The sequence below is a fragment of the Nylanderia fulva genome, unplaced genomic scaffold (assembly GCF_048542155.1).
Source record: "Nylanderia fulva isolate GAGA-0341 unplaced genomic scaffold, ASM4854215v1 Scaffold25, whole genome shotgun sequence".
Classification (NCBI taxonomy): domain Eukaryota; kingdom Metazoa; phylum Arthropoda; class Insecta; order Hymenoptera; family Formicidae; genus Nylanderia; species Nylanderia fulva.
This window is the reverse complement of record NW_028190314.1, coordinates 76,665-92,103: the sequence shown is the minus strand read 5'-3', so window position 1 is coordinate 92,103 and position 15,439 is coordinate 76,665. Positions and strand designations below refer to the sequence as shown.

Sequence of the window (15,439 nt, the reverse complement as noted above, 5' to 3'; positions counted from 1 at the left end):
CAAAGGACCTTACCAGGTTGCGAAGGTCCTCGGGAACCATAGATACGTGATCCAAGATATTCCAGGTTTTAACATTAAGCAAAAACCCTTAAATACCATACTGTCTGTCGATCGAATAAAACCGTGGATCAAGGCGCCGAAGAAACCTGAAAATTAATTCATAGTTGTAAATAGAATATTTGTATTAGATTTAAGTCGTAGTTAGAATAGTAAACGAACAAAAAAAAAAAAGGGGGGAAAAGAATGTATCACGATAACCTCAACGCGATATATGTATAAAGTGCTAGCGGCGGATTAGTAATGATCATTGTTATCTAACGACTTACCGATTTGTACGTAATGTAGTTAACTTCGAGACGAAGTTCAAATCAGGCTGGCCGAGTTGTAAGAAATATATGCGTCCGGCGGAACTCGTCATATTGCGTACCATGCGTCTTACACAGCTGTTTATTGCGTGCGCATCCGAGCAGGCGCAACACAGGAGCGTAACAGGAGTGGGGCACTGTTCGAAGACCCTGCTCCAAAAAAGACCGGCGACTAACTGGCACTCTCTTTTGAGAAGCGCTATAATACGGTTGGAAAAATTATACGTGCGGGAGTCTTTTGGTCTGTACTTAGAGAATAAATTGATTGCGAGTCTTTTCTTATACTTTAATTTCGAGTGTTCGAGTTATCTTTATTTCAAACATACCATCCTACCTGACAATTGTAAAAAGAAGAACGAGAAGAACATCTTTCACATTATCTTTTCAATAGCAGTGCACTGCGAAAGTACTATCATGAGTATATGACGTCATTAATTTTGACGTTATTTCCTGTTGCGATTACTGCAACCGGCGAGGTAAAGCACTCGCAGTAATCAAGATGGCTACCTCCATGTGTACGATGGAACTAACTTTTAAATTCCATATCTGAATATAATGATACAATATTTTTAACGTAATTTTTACATTTTATTCTAGGTATTTTAATTTGTCGTCTCATTTCATTTATTAATTCCATTTCCAAATCGCTTTCACTTGATGACTCACTCGAATCATATATATTCTCGATTAAATTATATGTAATTAATGCAATAATGGTATTATCCATTTCACCAATTTTTCACTCGATGATTATTAGCGAAAAAGGTTAGTTAAAAGTCTGCTGAAAGCGTACTGTAGTGCGTTCCGTTTTACTATTTTGCAGTAGCTTCAAAGTGCACAAAATTAAAAAGGAACGCTGTCAACAGTACACTTGCATGACGTCATAGTGCCAGTACTTGCAGTGCATAACGGAACGCACCCTATGAATACGGGCCTTTGTCTTTAGTAACGTACAATCAGAGAGAAAGATGAGAGCGGCCAGGCCGGCGTTTTGGCTGTTACCGTTTTTACGGGACTGCTTGAAGCGCCCCTCGCACCCGTTTTTAATATCGGAACTAACTGCACACCCATTTTCTGGCAGGGTCGATAAAGTTTGTATTTGGTGCGAGTCCGTGCTACGCCCATAATTTTCGTGTTAACACAGTATCACGTATTCATTCTGTATATGTGCGATCTTTTCTCTTTATTTATATATATATATATATATATTTATATAATTTGTATAAAAACTAAAATATAATTATTAAAATATATATATATATGTATATGTGTAATGAAATATATAAATCTTATTTTAATTAAAATAAAAAGAACGATTAATTGTTCGACCACCTGGATTTTGGAATGTAATTTTTAATATATATTATATTATATTTAATATTTATCGCCGCTTCTATTAATATGAAGTGCAATGTCAACGTGTAATAATGTACAATTATTTAAAGTTTCCATGCCTAATGTATCATGCCGGTATAAAAGAACGTCAAGTAGCATGCGTAGCCGAGCAACTAAGATGACGAGCTGAAATCGTGGACATTTCAAGTTCAAACCCCTGCCTTTTTCAGATTTTTTTTTCACTTTTTTCAAATAAGTTATTATGTGTATAAATGTGTAATAATCAATATATCATTATTTGATAATTTTTTTTGTAATGGAACAAAATAAATTATTTTTTAATTCTGCAAGGAATTTAATTATTAATGCAAACGCCCACACACATAATTTAGATATTCAATTTTTTTTAGTTCAAATGTTTCTTGCAATCTGTATACGACAATCAGTCCACTCGCTGTGCCACAGATTGCATCGCATAATACGCTCAGAGTTATAATACGATAGAGATCGCTTTACGCTGTTTTTCCTTGAAATAAATAAATTTTACGTGTTGTGTACGCGTGTTTAGTATATTTGTTTCTTTCATATTAATTTTAACTATAATTAGTTTTTTAATTAAGATTATTTTAGTGTTAGTTGTTTATTTGTTAGTGTCCTGTTTTCTTTAATTTCGCATTTTTTAATTTTCTTTTTTTTTTGGTGTTGGTGCTAATTATTATTTTTATTTTACAATGTCGAGTAAACACCGATTTTACGATAAATGTGTGTATTTAAATTGCACAAATATTAGGACAAAAGATGGAAAACGTTTATTTCGATTTCCATTACAAACGGGTGCGAGACATGATTTATGGTTACGCAATAGTGGTGAGTTTATAAAATTGATTTACTTATTTATATCAATATATAATATATATTGATATGATATATGAAACAAATATATATATATATTCTTTGTTTTTTTTAATAAAATATGTCAGATATTATGTATGTTTACGTATGGATTACGTTGAAGTGTTTCTTTGCCGCGTTTTTCTGATCTCGCCGAACGGTTCGCGAATCCTGTGCGAATAAAAAACGATGCGCGTGTGTGTGTGCGTGCGATTGTGATGATCAGTTTCAGTTCGTCTTCAACGCTTGACGAGAGAAGAGGTCCCGAACTGCTGTAAGTTTATAAAAACATATTTTTGTATAACACATTAGAACGATTTTATATTATTTTTTTTGTCTAGAAAACGTTATATTAATAACCGTTATGAAAACGATCTCGACGACGGTCGTCACCGGCATCGTCGCCATCATTTATAGTGGTCACCGTCATCATTTATAGTGGTAGATATAAATCAAAAAATAGGATGCGTGGTTTGTTGCATAATATCAGGACTGAAATTCTTAACATAGAGATATTTGATTTATATAGAACTTTAAACTCACTTAATAAAAAACGGTCAAGACAATTCCAAATTCTCCAAAACCTTTTACCATCTTATATCTGGCAGGAGATTTTAAATCACCATTGTAACTCCTTTTCTTTGTTCAACCAAAAATTATATCTCATACATAAGAAAAAATTCCTATGGCTACGTAAATCGCATGAAACAGAGTACATTAAAAATATTGATCCTATCGAATTAAAAACAACATCTTCGACAAATATTGTTGATAACACTGTTTCTGCCAACAGTTTTCGTTATGCTACACATAACCCTTTACAACAAACTAACCAGAAATGGTTTATTAATTTAACTGATAAAAAAATTCCCCCCAATGTAACCAATCTATTACAATTGGGAGGTGAATTTAGTCTCCCAGTTAACTTAAATAAAAAAGTAGCTATACACGAATTCATCAAAGATATAGAAAGCAATTCTAACGGGATCAGAAATCTCACTTCGATTCGTAATGCTGCCATTCCACAATTTTCATTATTTTTAAACAATAACGACAAAAAAACGGACATACAAGAAAAATTATTTCACATGCATAAAGACACAATTAAATTCTGCAATCAAAATCCTAATATTTTATTTACCAGAACAGATAAAGGCAGCATTACAGTCGCACTAGAAAAAGAATTTTATATAAAAAAAGTTGAGAGTCTCCTAGAAGACGATTCTACGTATACCATAGTTAAAAACAATCCAACAACAAAAATAGAAAAAGACCTCAATATTTGTTTAAAAAAATGGTTGAAAAAAGACTTCATCAACAAAAAAGAATATTATTATTTATTTTCAAGCGACTCTCTTCTTCCTAAAGCTTATGGGCTCCCCAAGATCCACAAGGAAAATATTCCTTTTAGATTAATAGTTTCCTCAATAAATACTTCTCTATATAATATTGCTTCTTTCTTTCATAAAATTTTAAAAGATAGCCTTCCTAGAGCGAACAGTTTTGTAAATAACAGTTTTGATATATGCAACATTCTATCAGGGAAAACAATACAAGATACCGACATAATAGCTTCATTGGACGTTGTTTCATTATTTACTAATGTTTCCGTAGATCTTGCATTAAACGGCATCAACAATAGATGGCATTTTATAGAGTCACACACAAAGATTCCCAAAAATGAATTCATAGGTATGATAAAATTTATATTAACTTCTACATTTTTCACTTTTAATAACATAACTTACAAACAAATTTATGGGACTCCTATGGGTTCCCCACTTTCTCCGATCATTGCCGATATAGTCATGCAGGACTTGGAAACATTGGTAATTAGTAATTTAAATTGCGAAATGACTTTCTATTTCCGTTATGTAGACGACATTATTTTATGCACTTCCGCTGACAATATTACATATGTTTTGAACGAATTCAACAATTATAACGATAGACTACAATTTACATTGGAAAAGGAGGATAATCGTTGTATAAGCTTTTTAGACATAATGATCAAAGTAATAGATAACAAAATTTATTTAGATTGGTATCACAAAAAGACATTCTCAGGTAGATTACTTTCATTTTTTTCAAATCATCCGACTTGTCATAAAATAGGAACAATTTATAACTTGGTAGATAGAGCTTTATTACTATCACATCCGCAATTTCACAAAAAAAATATAGAGAAAGCTATTAACATTTTGCTATCCAACGGTTATCCTCTTGATCTAATTTTCACAGAAATAAAACGCAGATTAAAAAATCTCTCAACTAAGAAATTTAACAAGCCTAATAATAACAATATAACAGATACTAATAATACTAATACTAACATTAAATATTTTGTCATACCATATATAGAATCAATATCTGAGAAAGTTGCTTCAGCAATAAGAAGACCTGACGTAGTGGTAGGATATCGTTGCATTAAAAAATTAAATGACTTCATAAGAGTTCAAAAGGACAAAAATAATTGCCCCACGAATTCTAACGTTATTTACAAATTGAATTGCAACGATTGTGACGCCACATATGTCGGACAGACAAAAAGACAGCTAGGAACGAGACTTAAAGAACATAAAAATAATATTAAATTAGACTCTGCTAGACATTCGGTTATCACGGAACACATTCTAAACGAACAACATACATTTGACTGGGACAATATTAAAATTATGGATCATGAAAAGAATTACCAAAAAAGACTAATATCTGAAATGATCCACATTAAAGAACAGAAAAATGGAATTAATTTAAATACAGACACCGAATTGTTAGACAGTAGTTATTTTGACATACTTAAAAAATTTGCTGAATCATAATTTAGAAAAAACATTGGTAATAAATAAATACATCACGCTCTCTATTTTGACATTTGGTATTCAGACTTCGCAACACACACTTGAAATATCGGGGAAAAGGACTTGTTAAAACGATAATGTAAGTTGAAAGATTTTTTAATATTTTCTGACATTGATTTAATTCGCGTATTATATCCGTAGCATGCTCAAATGTCGCATAACTTGGCATCTCAGACCAATCGCCTTGCATATCTATTGGTCAACAGCGAAGAATCGTTTCAATTTTATATTTTAATATTTAACTAACTTTGTATTTTTAACATCTAACTTTATATTTTAATATTTAATTTTTATGTATTGATAAAGACTGTAGTGCAGTCGAAACGTTTACAATTTATATCGATTCTGTAACGGAATGTTAATTTAATGATTTAACTATTAATAAAAAAATTTTTACATCTTATTTATTTGCTCGTTTAGTTGGCCTACTATATATGATTGTTTAATTTTGTTTAATTTATACGAGCCTTTCATTAATTAATGATATATTGATTATTACACATTTATACACATAATAACTTATTTGAAAAAAGTGAAAAAAAAATCTGAAAAAGGCAGGGGTTTGAACTTGAAATGTCCACGATTTCAGCTCGTCATCTTAGTTGCTCGGCTACGCATGCTACTTGACGTTCTTTTATACCGGCATGATACATTAGGCATGGAAACTTTAAATAATTGTACATTATTACACGTTGACATTGCACTTCATATTAATAGAAGCGGCGATAAATATTAAATATAATATAATATATATTAAAAATTACATTCCAAAATCCAGGTGGTCGAACAATTAATCGTTCTTTTTATTTTAATTAAAATAAGATTTATATATTTCATTACACATATACATATATATATATATATTTTAATAATTATATTTTAGTTTTTATACAAATTATATAAATATATATATATATATATAAATAAAGAGAAAAGATCGCACATATACAGAATGAATACGTGATACTGTGTTAACACGAAAATTATGGGCGTAGCACGGACTCGCACCAAATACAAACTTTATCGACCCTGCCAGAAAATGGGTGTGCAGTTAGTTCCGATATTAAAAACGGGTGCGAGGGGCGCTTCAAGCAGTCCCGTAAAAACGGTAACAGCCAAAACGCCGGCCTGGCCGCTCTCATCTTTCTCTCTGGTACAATACTGTCTTTTATCTCAAATCTAAATCGTACGAAGTGTTAATAAAAGTAATAATTTTATTGTATGCATACAGTATTCTAGATTTTTCTTGCGCGTTACTAAAGACAAAAACTCTCAGAACATAAAACATTGTCTTAAAATTATAAGTCAACTATTCAGACTCTTACTTATGATATGTGACTTTGTGAGCTTTTTTGATCCTCTTGCCTCTACGACGTCGTGTGAATTTTGAAAATTTGCAGATTTTGATATCTCGCCAAAGCTGTTTGGAATCGGTGGCAGGTCTGATAATATGTTTCGACCTGAAAATTCAAAGTTAATTTTCGATTGATGTTTTGTTGTCAGTTGTATACAGGGTAGGCCATTTTAATCTTTCCACTAAAATTTCTCAAAATCCAAAAATTTAAGACAAAAATGTTTCAGATAAAAGTTGTATAGTTTCAAGGGGGACATGAGATGGTGTCATTGATTTGACCTTGAATAGCCATTTAAAGGTTACGTGAAGGTCAACTTCAATTTCTTAAATGGAACACTATATTTTTTCTTGCATACTTTTGTAGCTGACTTCGAGATCTTTCCAAAACACTACAATAAAATATTTTTTCATGAAGTATTTTTCGAGTTATTAAGGCTGCAAATTTGCAGTATTTTGACATAAAATACAAAATATCTTGGGAAATATTCATTTTTCGATTATCATACCTTAATACTTTTATGCACAGAATAATGAGATAAATCAGTTGATGTAAAGAAAACACATAGTTACCTTTAAAAAAAAAATATGAAAATTGCAATAAGCAGTTAGATAATTTTTCTTTAAGACAACTATGTGTTTTCTTTACACCAATTGATTCGTCTCATTATTCTGTGCATAAAAGTATTAAGGTATGATAATCGAAAAATGAATATTTCCCAAGATATTTTGTATTTTATGTCAAAATACTGCAAATTTGCAGCCTTAATAACTCGAAAAATACTTCATGAAAAAATATTTTATTGTAGTGTTTTGGAAAGATCTCGAAGTCAGCTACAAAAGTATGCAAGAAAAAATATAGTGTTCCATTTAAGAAATTGAAGTTGACCTTTACGTAACCTTCAAATGGCTATTCAAGGTCAAATCAATGACACCATCTCATGTCCCCCTTGAAACCATACAACTTTTATCTGAAACATTTTTGTCTTAAATTTTTGGATTTTGAGAAATTTTAGTGGAAAGATTAAAATGGCCTACCCTGTATACAATATCCGTTGATGTGTAGTAAAAAAGCCTGTTTACAGACATGATGTAAATCTATTATTGAGATTTCCGCACAAGGATTTTTAAACAGCTTTATCTTAATAGCTCAAGATGGAATGCACAAGAGATATGAGGATTTGAAATTCATAGGGATTTTAAGTTTAATCTAATAACTGTAAGTATAAAGTACAAATTACGAAATAGATTTAAACAGAAAAAAATATACTATATAGATTCTCCTAATGGTATTAAAAAAATAAATGACGAAGCATCACAATCTTTAAAAAATTTGTTAAATCAGATTATAAAATAGCTACAATAACTTACGCAGGTCTCGTGGCTTTTTTATCCACTTCGAAGTTTTAGATTGATTTTCATTTTCGACATCATCGGATGAGGAGCTCGATATTCGTCTATTTGGTATGACTCTTCTGTACCCTTTTCCGAGTTGGTCATCATCAGTAGTTATATAATTTGCATCCTCCGCGACCTTTCGAGCCTTTTCAAGAGACGCTGAAATAAAATATTTATTTTAAATAGAAACTAAAAATGTCACAGATGTTCCTTTATTCTATAATAAAGAAATATGCTTACTGCAATATTTTTCGATGGTCACAGGCAAATTATCCCACAACTTTTTATCTGGTTCAGATTTTTTTGCTATTAGCGTACTAATGTTTTTATAATTTGTTGGCCACCAACATGATGGTTCATCGTCATTTGTTTCAAGCCAATTGGATGGTACTTCGGAAACTTCATTGTTATTGAATGTTACGACTGCATATGCCATGTCTATTCAATCGTAAGTGAAAATGAAGTAATTTCAAATAGAACAAGAGGAAATGAGATTGCAGGAAAGGATTTAAAAAATACGAGGAACAATCTTTTTTATTCGATTGAATTTTAGATAATTAATAATTATATTGCAATACAGGAATCACTACACTTGAAGTGGTTTCCTCAGGATTTTGCAATTTTAAACACTTTCTCTGTATTTGTGATGCTAATAACGTAATCCGTTCAGATATAAATCTTTCGTTAACCAGAGAGATGCCAAATTTTTGAGAATCGCACGGTACTGAAAAAAACGACCTCGTGTTGCTATAATGATTTCCTTTTATGTAAAGAACATTATAGTTGCTAAAAATTTTTGTTACGATAAAAATCGAATCATCATTCAATTGACAACAGTTCTCATAATACTCTGTTGAGATGAAAAATCCATCGAATTCGAGAAATTTGATCTTTATTGCAGACTTCGAATAGTGTACAACTGGATACGATTTGCGGTATTGAGTTTGAATAGGTACAGCATTTTCTTCTGTTATACGATTAACAATTTGATGTAAAGGTTTTTGCGAATTCTTAACCTGTTTCTTTATTGCCTGCAAACAGTTTTCGAATTTAAACGCACTGAATTGATCTAAGCAGCCAAATCGGGTTACATTAGAAGCAAGGTGCACGAGATTATATGTACATTATGCGTAATGTGTTCCGAACCATACAATTCTCCATAATGCGAAACAAACCAACATAATAAAGATTGAGCATAATCATTCATAACTAAACACAGTTTACGATCAGCTAAAATACGGATTGCTAAGCTGAATGAAAGGAAATGATTATACAAATCTTTCCGTAAAACTAATTTCAAAACCACCCCAGTCAGAAATCCCAGCAAACACAGTATATAAATGTTATATACTTAAGCATGTTACATGTAATGTATATGTTAGTTGTAATTTCCCACTCATAGATGTAACATTTTTAATATTACATATATTACATTGTAGTTATATTGTCATTATATCCCAAGATAGCACTGACTTATTAATACATCAATGTGCTATTTGGTATATAATTACAATATAACTACAATGTAATATATGTTATATTAAAATGTTACATCTATGAGTGGGAAATTACAACTAACATGGATGTTACATGTAACGTACACGTTATATTACCTGTTATATTCCGTTTTATTATGGCAATGTAACAATTATATATCGGTGTTTGCTGGGATGTAACCTTGATTCAAGGTTGATTCAACGTCGATATGGTTGACAGCTAGTTGAGTCGATAAGAAAGTTGATATTACTGCAATATCAATCATCCAATCAGATGAAGTGCAACGTTGATTCAACGTTGATCTCTTTAACCGAAGTCTAAGGGTGCGATTACATGGACGCGCGGAAACGCGGAAACGCGGAAACGCGGAAGAGAAAGTAACTAAACTTTACTAGAGTCCCGCATTTCCGCGCGTTCCGTTTCGTCTGTTTTGATTGCCTTATATTACATGGAGCACATTTTGAGCGGAAAAGCGGAACGGGGAATTATAAAATATTAATATTTAACTATATTTATTGATTAAAATGCTTGTATTCAATAGATAAGTTGAAAAGATGAACATATTAAAAGGAATTACAATGAATTAAGTAAATATAAATTTAAAAAATTAATACAAATGTCTATTTGTCACTATACCGTTCCGCTTTTCCGCTCAAAATGTGCTCCATGTAATATAAGGCAATCAAAACAGACGGAACGGAACGCGCGGAAATGCGGGACTCTAGTAAAGTTTAGTTACTTTCTCTTCCGCGTTTCCGCGCGTTCATGTAATCGCACCCTTAGACTTCGGTTAAAGAGATCAACGTTGAATCAACGTTGCACTTCATCTGATTGGATGATTGATATTGCAGTAATATCAACTTTCTTATCGACTCAACTAGCTGTCAACCATATCGACGTTGAATCAACCTTGAATCAAGGTTACATCCCAGCAAACACCGATATATAATTGTTACATTGCCATAATAAAACGGAATATAACAGGTAATATAACGTGTACGTTACATGTAACATCCATGTTAGTTGTAATTTCCCACTCATAGATGTAACATTTTAATATAATATATATTACATTGTAGTTATATTGTAATTATATACCAAATAGCACATTGGTGTATTGATAAGTCAGTGTTATCTTGGGATATAATGACAATATAACTACAATGTAATATATGTAATATTAAAAATGTTATATCTATGAATAGGAAATTACAACTAACATATACGTTACATGTAACATGCTTAAGTATATAACATTTATATACTGTGTTTGCTGGGTACGTTTAGAGTGTTCAATTTATCATGCGCAAAGTTCGAGGCTCCGGAATATCTTGAAAAATATAAGTTTTATAAAAAAATGCTTTAGGTAGAAATTGTAGTTTGAAAACACTTCTTTACTGATTTTGTTTGGACTTTGAATGATATTGCCAACGACAGGTAAAATAATCTTGAATTTTTTAAATAGAACCACAGTATATTTTAATATATTTTTTAAATCGATTCCTCATAATATTCTGCATAAAACATTAAAAGAATTAGAATGATCAAGAAGTGCATATAGTTAACAAGATATTTTATTCTTCAATTCGATATCAACTTTATATACATTCGGAAATATCGAGTAAAACATTCATTTTCTGATGATCTAACATCAATAATTTTATGTATAACACGAGAGAAATTAACTGCTGTAAAACAGATAACGTACATAATTGTTTTTCAGATAAAATGGAGTTATTATTATACATAATTATATATATGTATCATTATGTTCATGTATAAACATATATCAATTTAATGATATATAATGAATTGTAAAACTGCTTCTTATGTTTTTATTTAAATTTGCATATCCCAGAGAGAAATTATAGATAAATTAACGTCGATTCGACGTCAAATCAATGTCGAATTGGTTGAATCAATTTCGATTTGACGTCGAATAATGGAAACTTCAATCCTCATTTCAGTAAGTTAAAAGTGTGTACTTACAGTGCTGAGAATTAAATCTGAATTGAGCTCGTCGTTCCTTCTAGATCGAATTATTCTTTCCACGGGTTTGTTTGGCAAGATGGTCGCCCCAGCAAGACAACCGTAAAACGACAATAAACACATAAATCCTATCAATTTTATTTCATCCATAATTAGCAATAATAAACAGTGAAAGAAAACGGACAACTCGAGAGTTTTCTGGAGTATTGGGATATGTATTATCGAAAAGAACAGAAAACAAGCGAGCGAAATGAATAAAGACTGAGTGGATTAACATCCTGTCAACTATTTAATAATGTTGCATCGATGACTTGTGATATTATAATAAAAGAATAAAATACATTACAGATTGATGGAAAGAGCAAAGGCGACGCATTACGTTATTGACCATGTCAGTGGATTCAATAGTTTGACGACGTCAGTAGATTTTTTCATTATTATCCCAGCAAACACCGATATATAATTGTTACATTGCTATAATAAAACAGAATATAACAGGTAATATAACGTGTACGTTACATGTAACATCCATGTTAGTTGTAATTTTCCACTCATAGATGTAACATTTTAATATAACATATATTATATTGTAATTATATATCAAATAGCACATTGATCCCAGCAAACACAAAGTAACAATTATATAACATCAATGTTACAATTTCCTACTCAACAATATAACTGCAATATAACATGACTTGTACGTAACAGTTATATTATTGAGTGGGAAATTGTAACATTGATGTTATGTAATTGTTACTTTGTGTTTGCTGGGATGGATTGATAAGTGTCCCGGGAGGGTCCAAATCTTAGCCAGGAACAGTACGGCTTCCGGGTCGGACGGTCCACGATAGATGCAATTCTTCGGGTCCGTTCGATTTCGGAGGCCGTCACGGAGGAAGGCGGGGTGTTGCTTGCCGTATCGTTGGATATATCCAACGCATTCAACACCCTGCCATGGCACCGGATTGGGGCGGCCCTGGAGTATCACCGGGTCCCCCCATATCTGGTGTCAATCTTGGCGGATTACTTCCGGGATAGGCGATTGGCCTATACTGATAGGAACGCCGAAGAACAAAAGCGTCATATGACATGCGGGGTTCCGCAGGGGTCAGTACTTGGCCCCCTGCTGTGGAACCTCGCATATGACGCTGTTCTTCGGCAAGCCCTCCCCTCCGGCTGTCACACGGTGTGTTACGCTGATGACACGCTGGTGATGGCCGGAGGAGTCTCGTGGGAAGACGCAGCCGCTCGAGCAAACATGGCGGTGCATCGCGTTGTGCGGCTCATTAAGCAGATGGGGCTCAAAGTGGCGCCCCAAAAAACTGAGGCCATCTTTTTACATGATGGCTCTCACGGGGCGCCACCAAGAGCCCACATCAGTGTGGAAGACATCTTGATAGAGGTGGGGGCCTGCCTGAAATACCTGGGCCTCCACCTCGATAGCAAGTGGACCTTTCGGGAACACTTCCGCCGTATATCCCCCAAGGTGGAGAAAACAGCAATGGCGCTACAACGCCTGCTACCCAACCTTGGGGGACCTGGCGGGAGTGTCCGAAGACTGTACGCCGGAACAATCCACGCCATGCTCCTGTACGGAGCCCCGGTGTGGGTGAAACGTCTGGAGGCCACCCGCGGCCCAAGAGACGCCGTAAGGCAAGTCCAAAGGCGGGTGGCTAACAGAATATGCCGGGGCTACCGGACAGTGAGCTGGGTGGCCGTGGGGGTACTCTCCGGAGTGCCCCCAGTGGAGATGCTCGCCCGCATGTACGCGGACGTATATACGCGTACGCGTGAATATCAGCGGGCGGGCATCATAATAACGGACGGAGTCCGGCGTACGGTGAGGGTCCACTCTCGACGGGCGCTGATCCAGAGATGGAAGGACAGCCTCGAAGATCCGAGGCTGCCAGGACAGCGCACCGTCGGGGCTATACGACCCTGTCTAGAGAATTGGCTAGACAGGGTCAAAGGAGGGGTGTCTTTTCACACAACGCAGGTGCTCACCGGACATGGTTGTTTCGGTGAGTACCTGCACAGGATTGGAAAAGAGCGCACAACGCGATGCTGTCACTGTGGCCACGAGCGAGACACCGCCCAGCACACACTCGAAGAGTGTGCTGCCTGGGCGGGCGAGAGAGAGGAGCTCGTGGCCACAGTGGGGAGGGATCTGTCATTGCCCTCAATAGTGAGGGCAATGACAGATAGAGAGGAGGCCTGGAAGGCGTTCTCCTCCTTCTGCAGCAAAGTTATGCTGCAGAAGGAGGAGGCAGAGAGAGAGAGGGAGAGAGGAGTGACGGAGGATGGGGACGTGCCTCCTCTTTCCCCGGCACCGGCGGGCGTGCCCGCTCGTGGTGCCGGGGATCGGGGGGGGCGCCCCCAGTGAAGAAGAGGGAGAAGACACGGAAGGGGGAGGTGTGCCTCCTCCCGCTACCCCGCCGCCGACGGGCGTGCCCGTCGGCAAGGGCGGGGGTCGGGGGGGGGGTACAACCTCCGTAGGAGAAGAGAAACGGAGGCGGAGGGGGGGGCTGGGCTTTCCCTTTCCGCGCCGTCGACGAGCTTGCTCGTTTCTGGCGGCGCGGATCGGGGGGGGGGGACCACCCCCAACAACATACCTGCGTCGGAATTTGACGCAGGATGAGGCTCCCGGGGGGGGGGGCCGGGGACAATTAAGCCCCCAATGCCCCCCCCCCTGGAGCCTCACGAGAGCCGGGCGTGCGGGCGTGACCCCCACTTTGGGGGTGCCCCCGCGCGTCCGGCAAGGTAAACCTCCTCGGCGGCGGCCGATTCCCAACTCCCAAGGGAGCGGAGGGAGCCGCAGCCGGGGAGGCCGAGGGGGGGCCACGTGTCCCTGTCGGGCAGGCTTCGCCTGTTCGGTCGGGGCGCCTGGGTCCCCCTCTATGAGGACGTGACGTGCGGGGTCCTCTCACCGGGAGCCATATGGCACCGGTGGGAGGGCAACGCCGTCCACGGAGGGGGTCTCTCTCCTTCAGAGAGGGACCCCCTGGTGAGGGCTTCCAGGGTGAATGCCGAATCCCCATTCCCTTCGGGAGGGGGAAGGAGCACCACTCTGGAGGCGGGGGGTGGCGGCTCGAGCGGGATACTCGAGCCGTGACCCCGCCCCCTAAACTCTTTGGGAGGGCGCGGCGTGGGGTCGGTGTCGCCCTGCGCCGCAACCGGGAGGAAACCGCGCAGTCATTGACTGCGCGGTCGGGGAGGGGTCATGGCCGCAAGGCCAGGGCAGCTCCCCGGAGATGGCTTGGCGGGGGGGCGGCGAGACGGCATGGGAATCCAGCATCCTCGCCGTCCCCTATCCAACGCCCGAGGTGGACACCCGCAGTGGGTTTAGTGTAGTATGTCTTGGGCCCCCTGACCGATCCATTAATGGATCGGCCAAGGGGAACAAGAAGTCTCACATAACCATCCGCTCTCTTCCCGGAGAGCGGTGGTATCCATGAGGATTCCCACTGCGTCAACAAAAAAAAAATGGATTGATAAGTCAGTGCTATCTTGGGATATAATGACAAAATAACTACAATGTAATATATGTAATATTAAAAATGTTACATCTATAAGTGGGAAATTACGAATAACATATACGTTACATGTAACATACTTGAGTATATAACATTTATATACTGTGTTTGCTGAGAGTGTGTCATGTCTGATGTTTTGTCCATGAATCCCTTTGTGTAAAGATTGCTCTTAAGCTATAAAATGCTTCCCGTGAAATTTCTTCGTTTCTTTGCGAG

At 36.7% G+C, this 15,439-nt stretch overlaps 1 protein-coding gene across 2 annotated transcripts; it reads right to left on the bottom strand.

The window, feature by feature from the left end:
- Window positions 1–8,145: 8,145 nt before the first annotated feature.
- On the bottom strand, window positions 8,146–9,288 carry LOC114944708 (uncharacterized). 2 transcript variants are annotated; one of them, XM_085483424.1, is made up of 3 exons: window positions 9,005–9,288; window positions 8,442–8,925; window positions 8,146–8,360 (listed from the first exon to the last, which is right to left on the bottom strand). In XM_085483424.1, the coding sequence occupies exons 2-3, from the start codon at window positions 8,635–8,637 to the stop codon at window positions 8,161–8,163; spliced, it is 396 nt and encodes a 131-aa protein (XP_085339550.1). In that variant the 5' UTR covers window positions 8,638–8,925; window positions 9,005–9,288; the 3' UTR covers window positions 8,146–8,160. The 2 variants fall into 2 exon arrangements, with proteins under 2 accessions (XP_085339550.1, XP_029176588.2); XM_029320755.2 differs by lacking the exon at window positions 9,005–9,288 and having other exon boundaries at window positions 8,442–8,994.
- Window positions 9,289–15,439: the final 6,151 nt, after the last annotated feature.

Excerpts from the sequence above, each read along its gene's own strand:
- LOC114944708 (XM_085483424.1), bottom strand. The coding sequence starts at position 8,637 with ATGGCATATGCAGTCGTAACATTCAATAACAATGAAGTTTCCGAAGTA. Across the intron at positions 8,361-8,441 it reads GACCATCGAAAAATATTGCA|CGTCTCTTGAAAAGGCTCGA; the intron begins GTAAGCATATTT and ends ATTTTATTTCAG.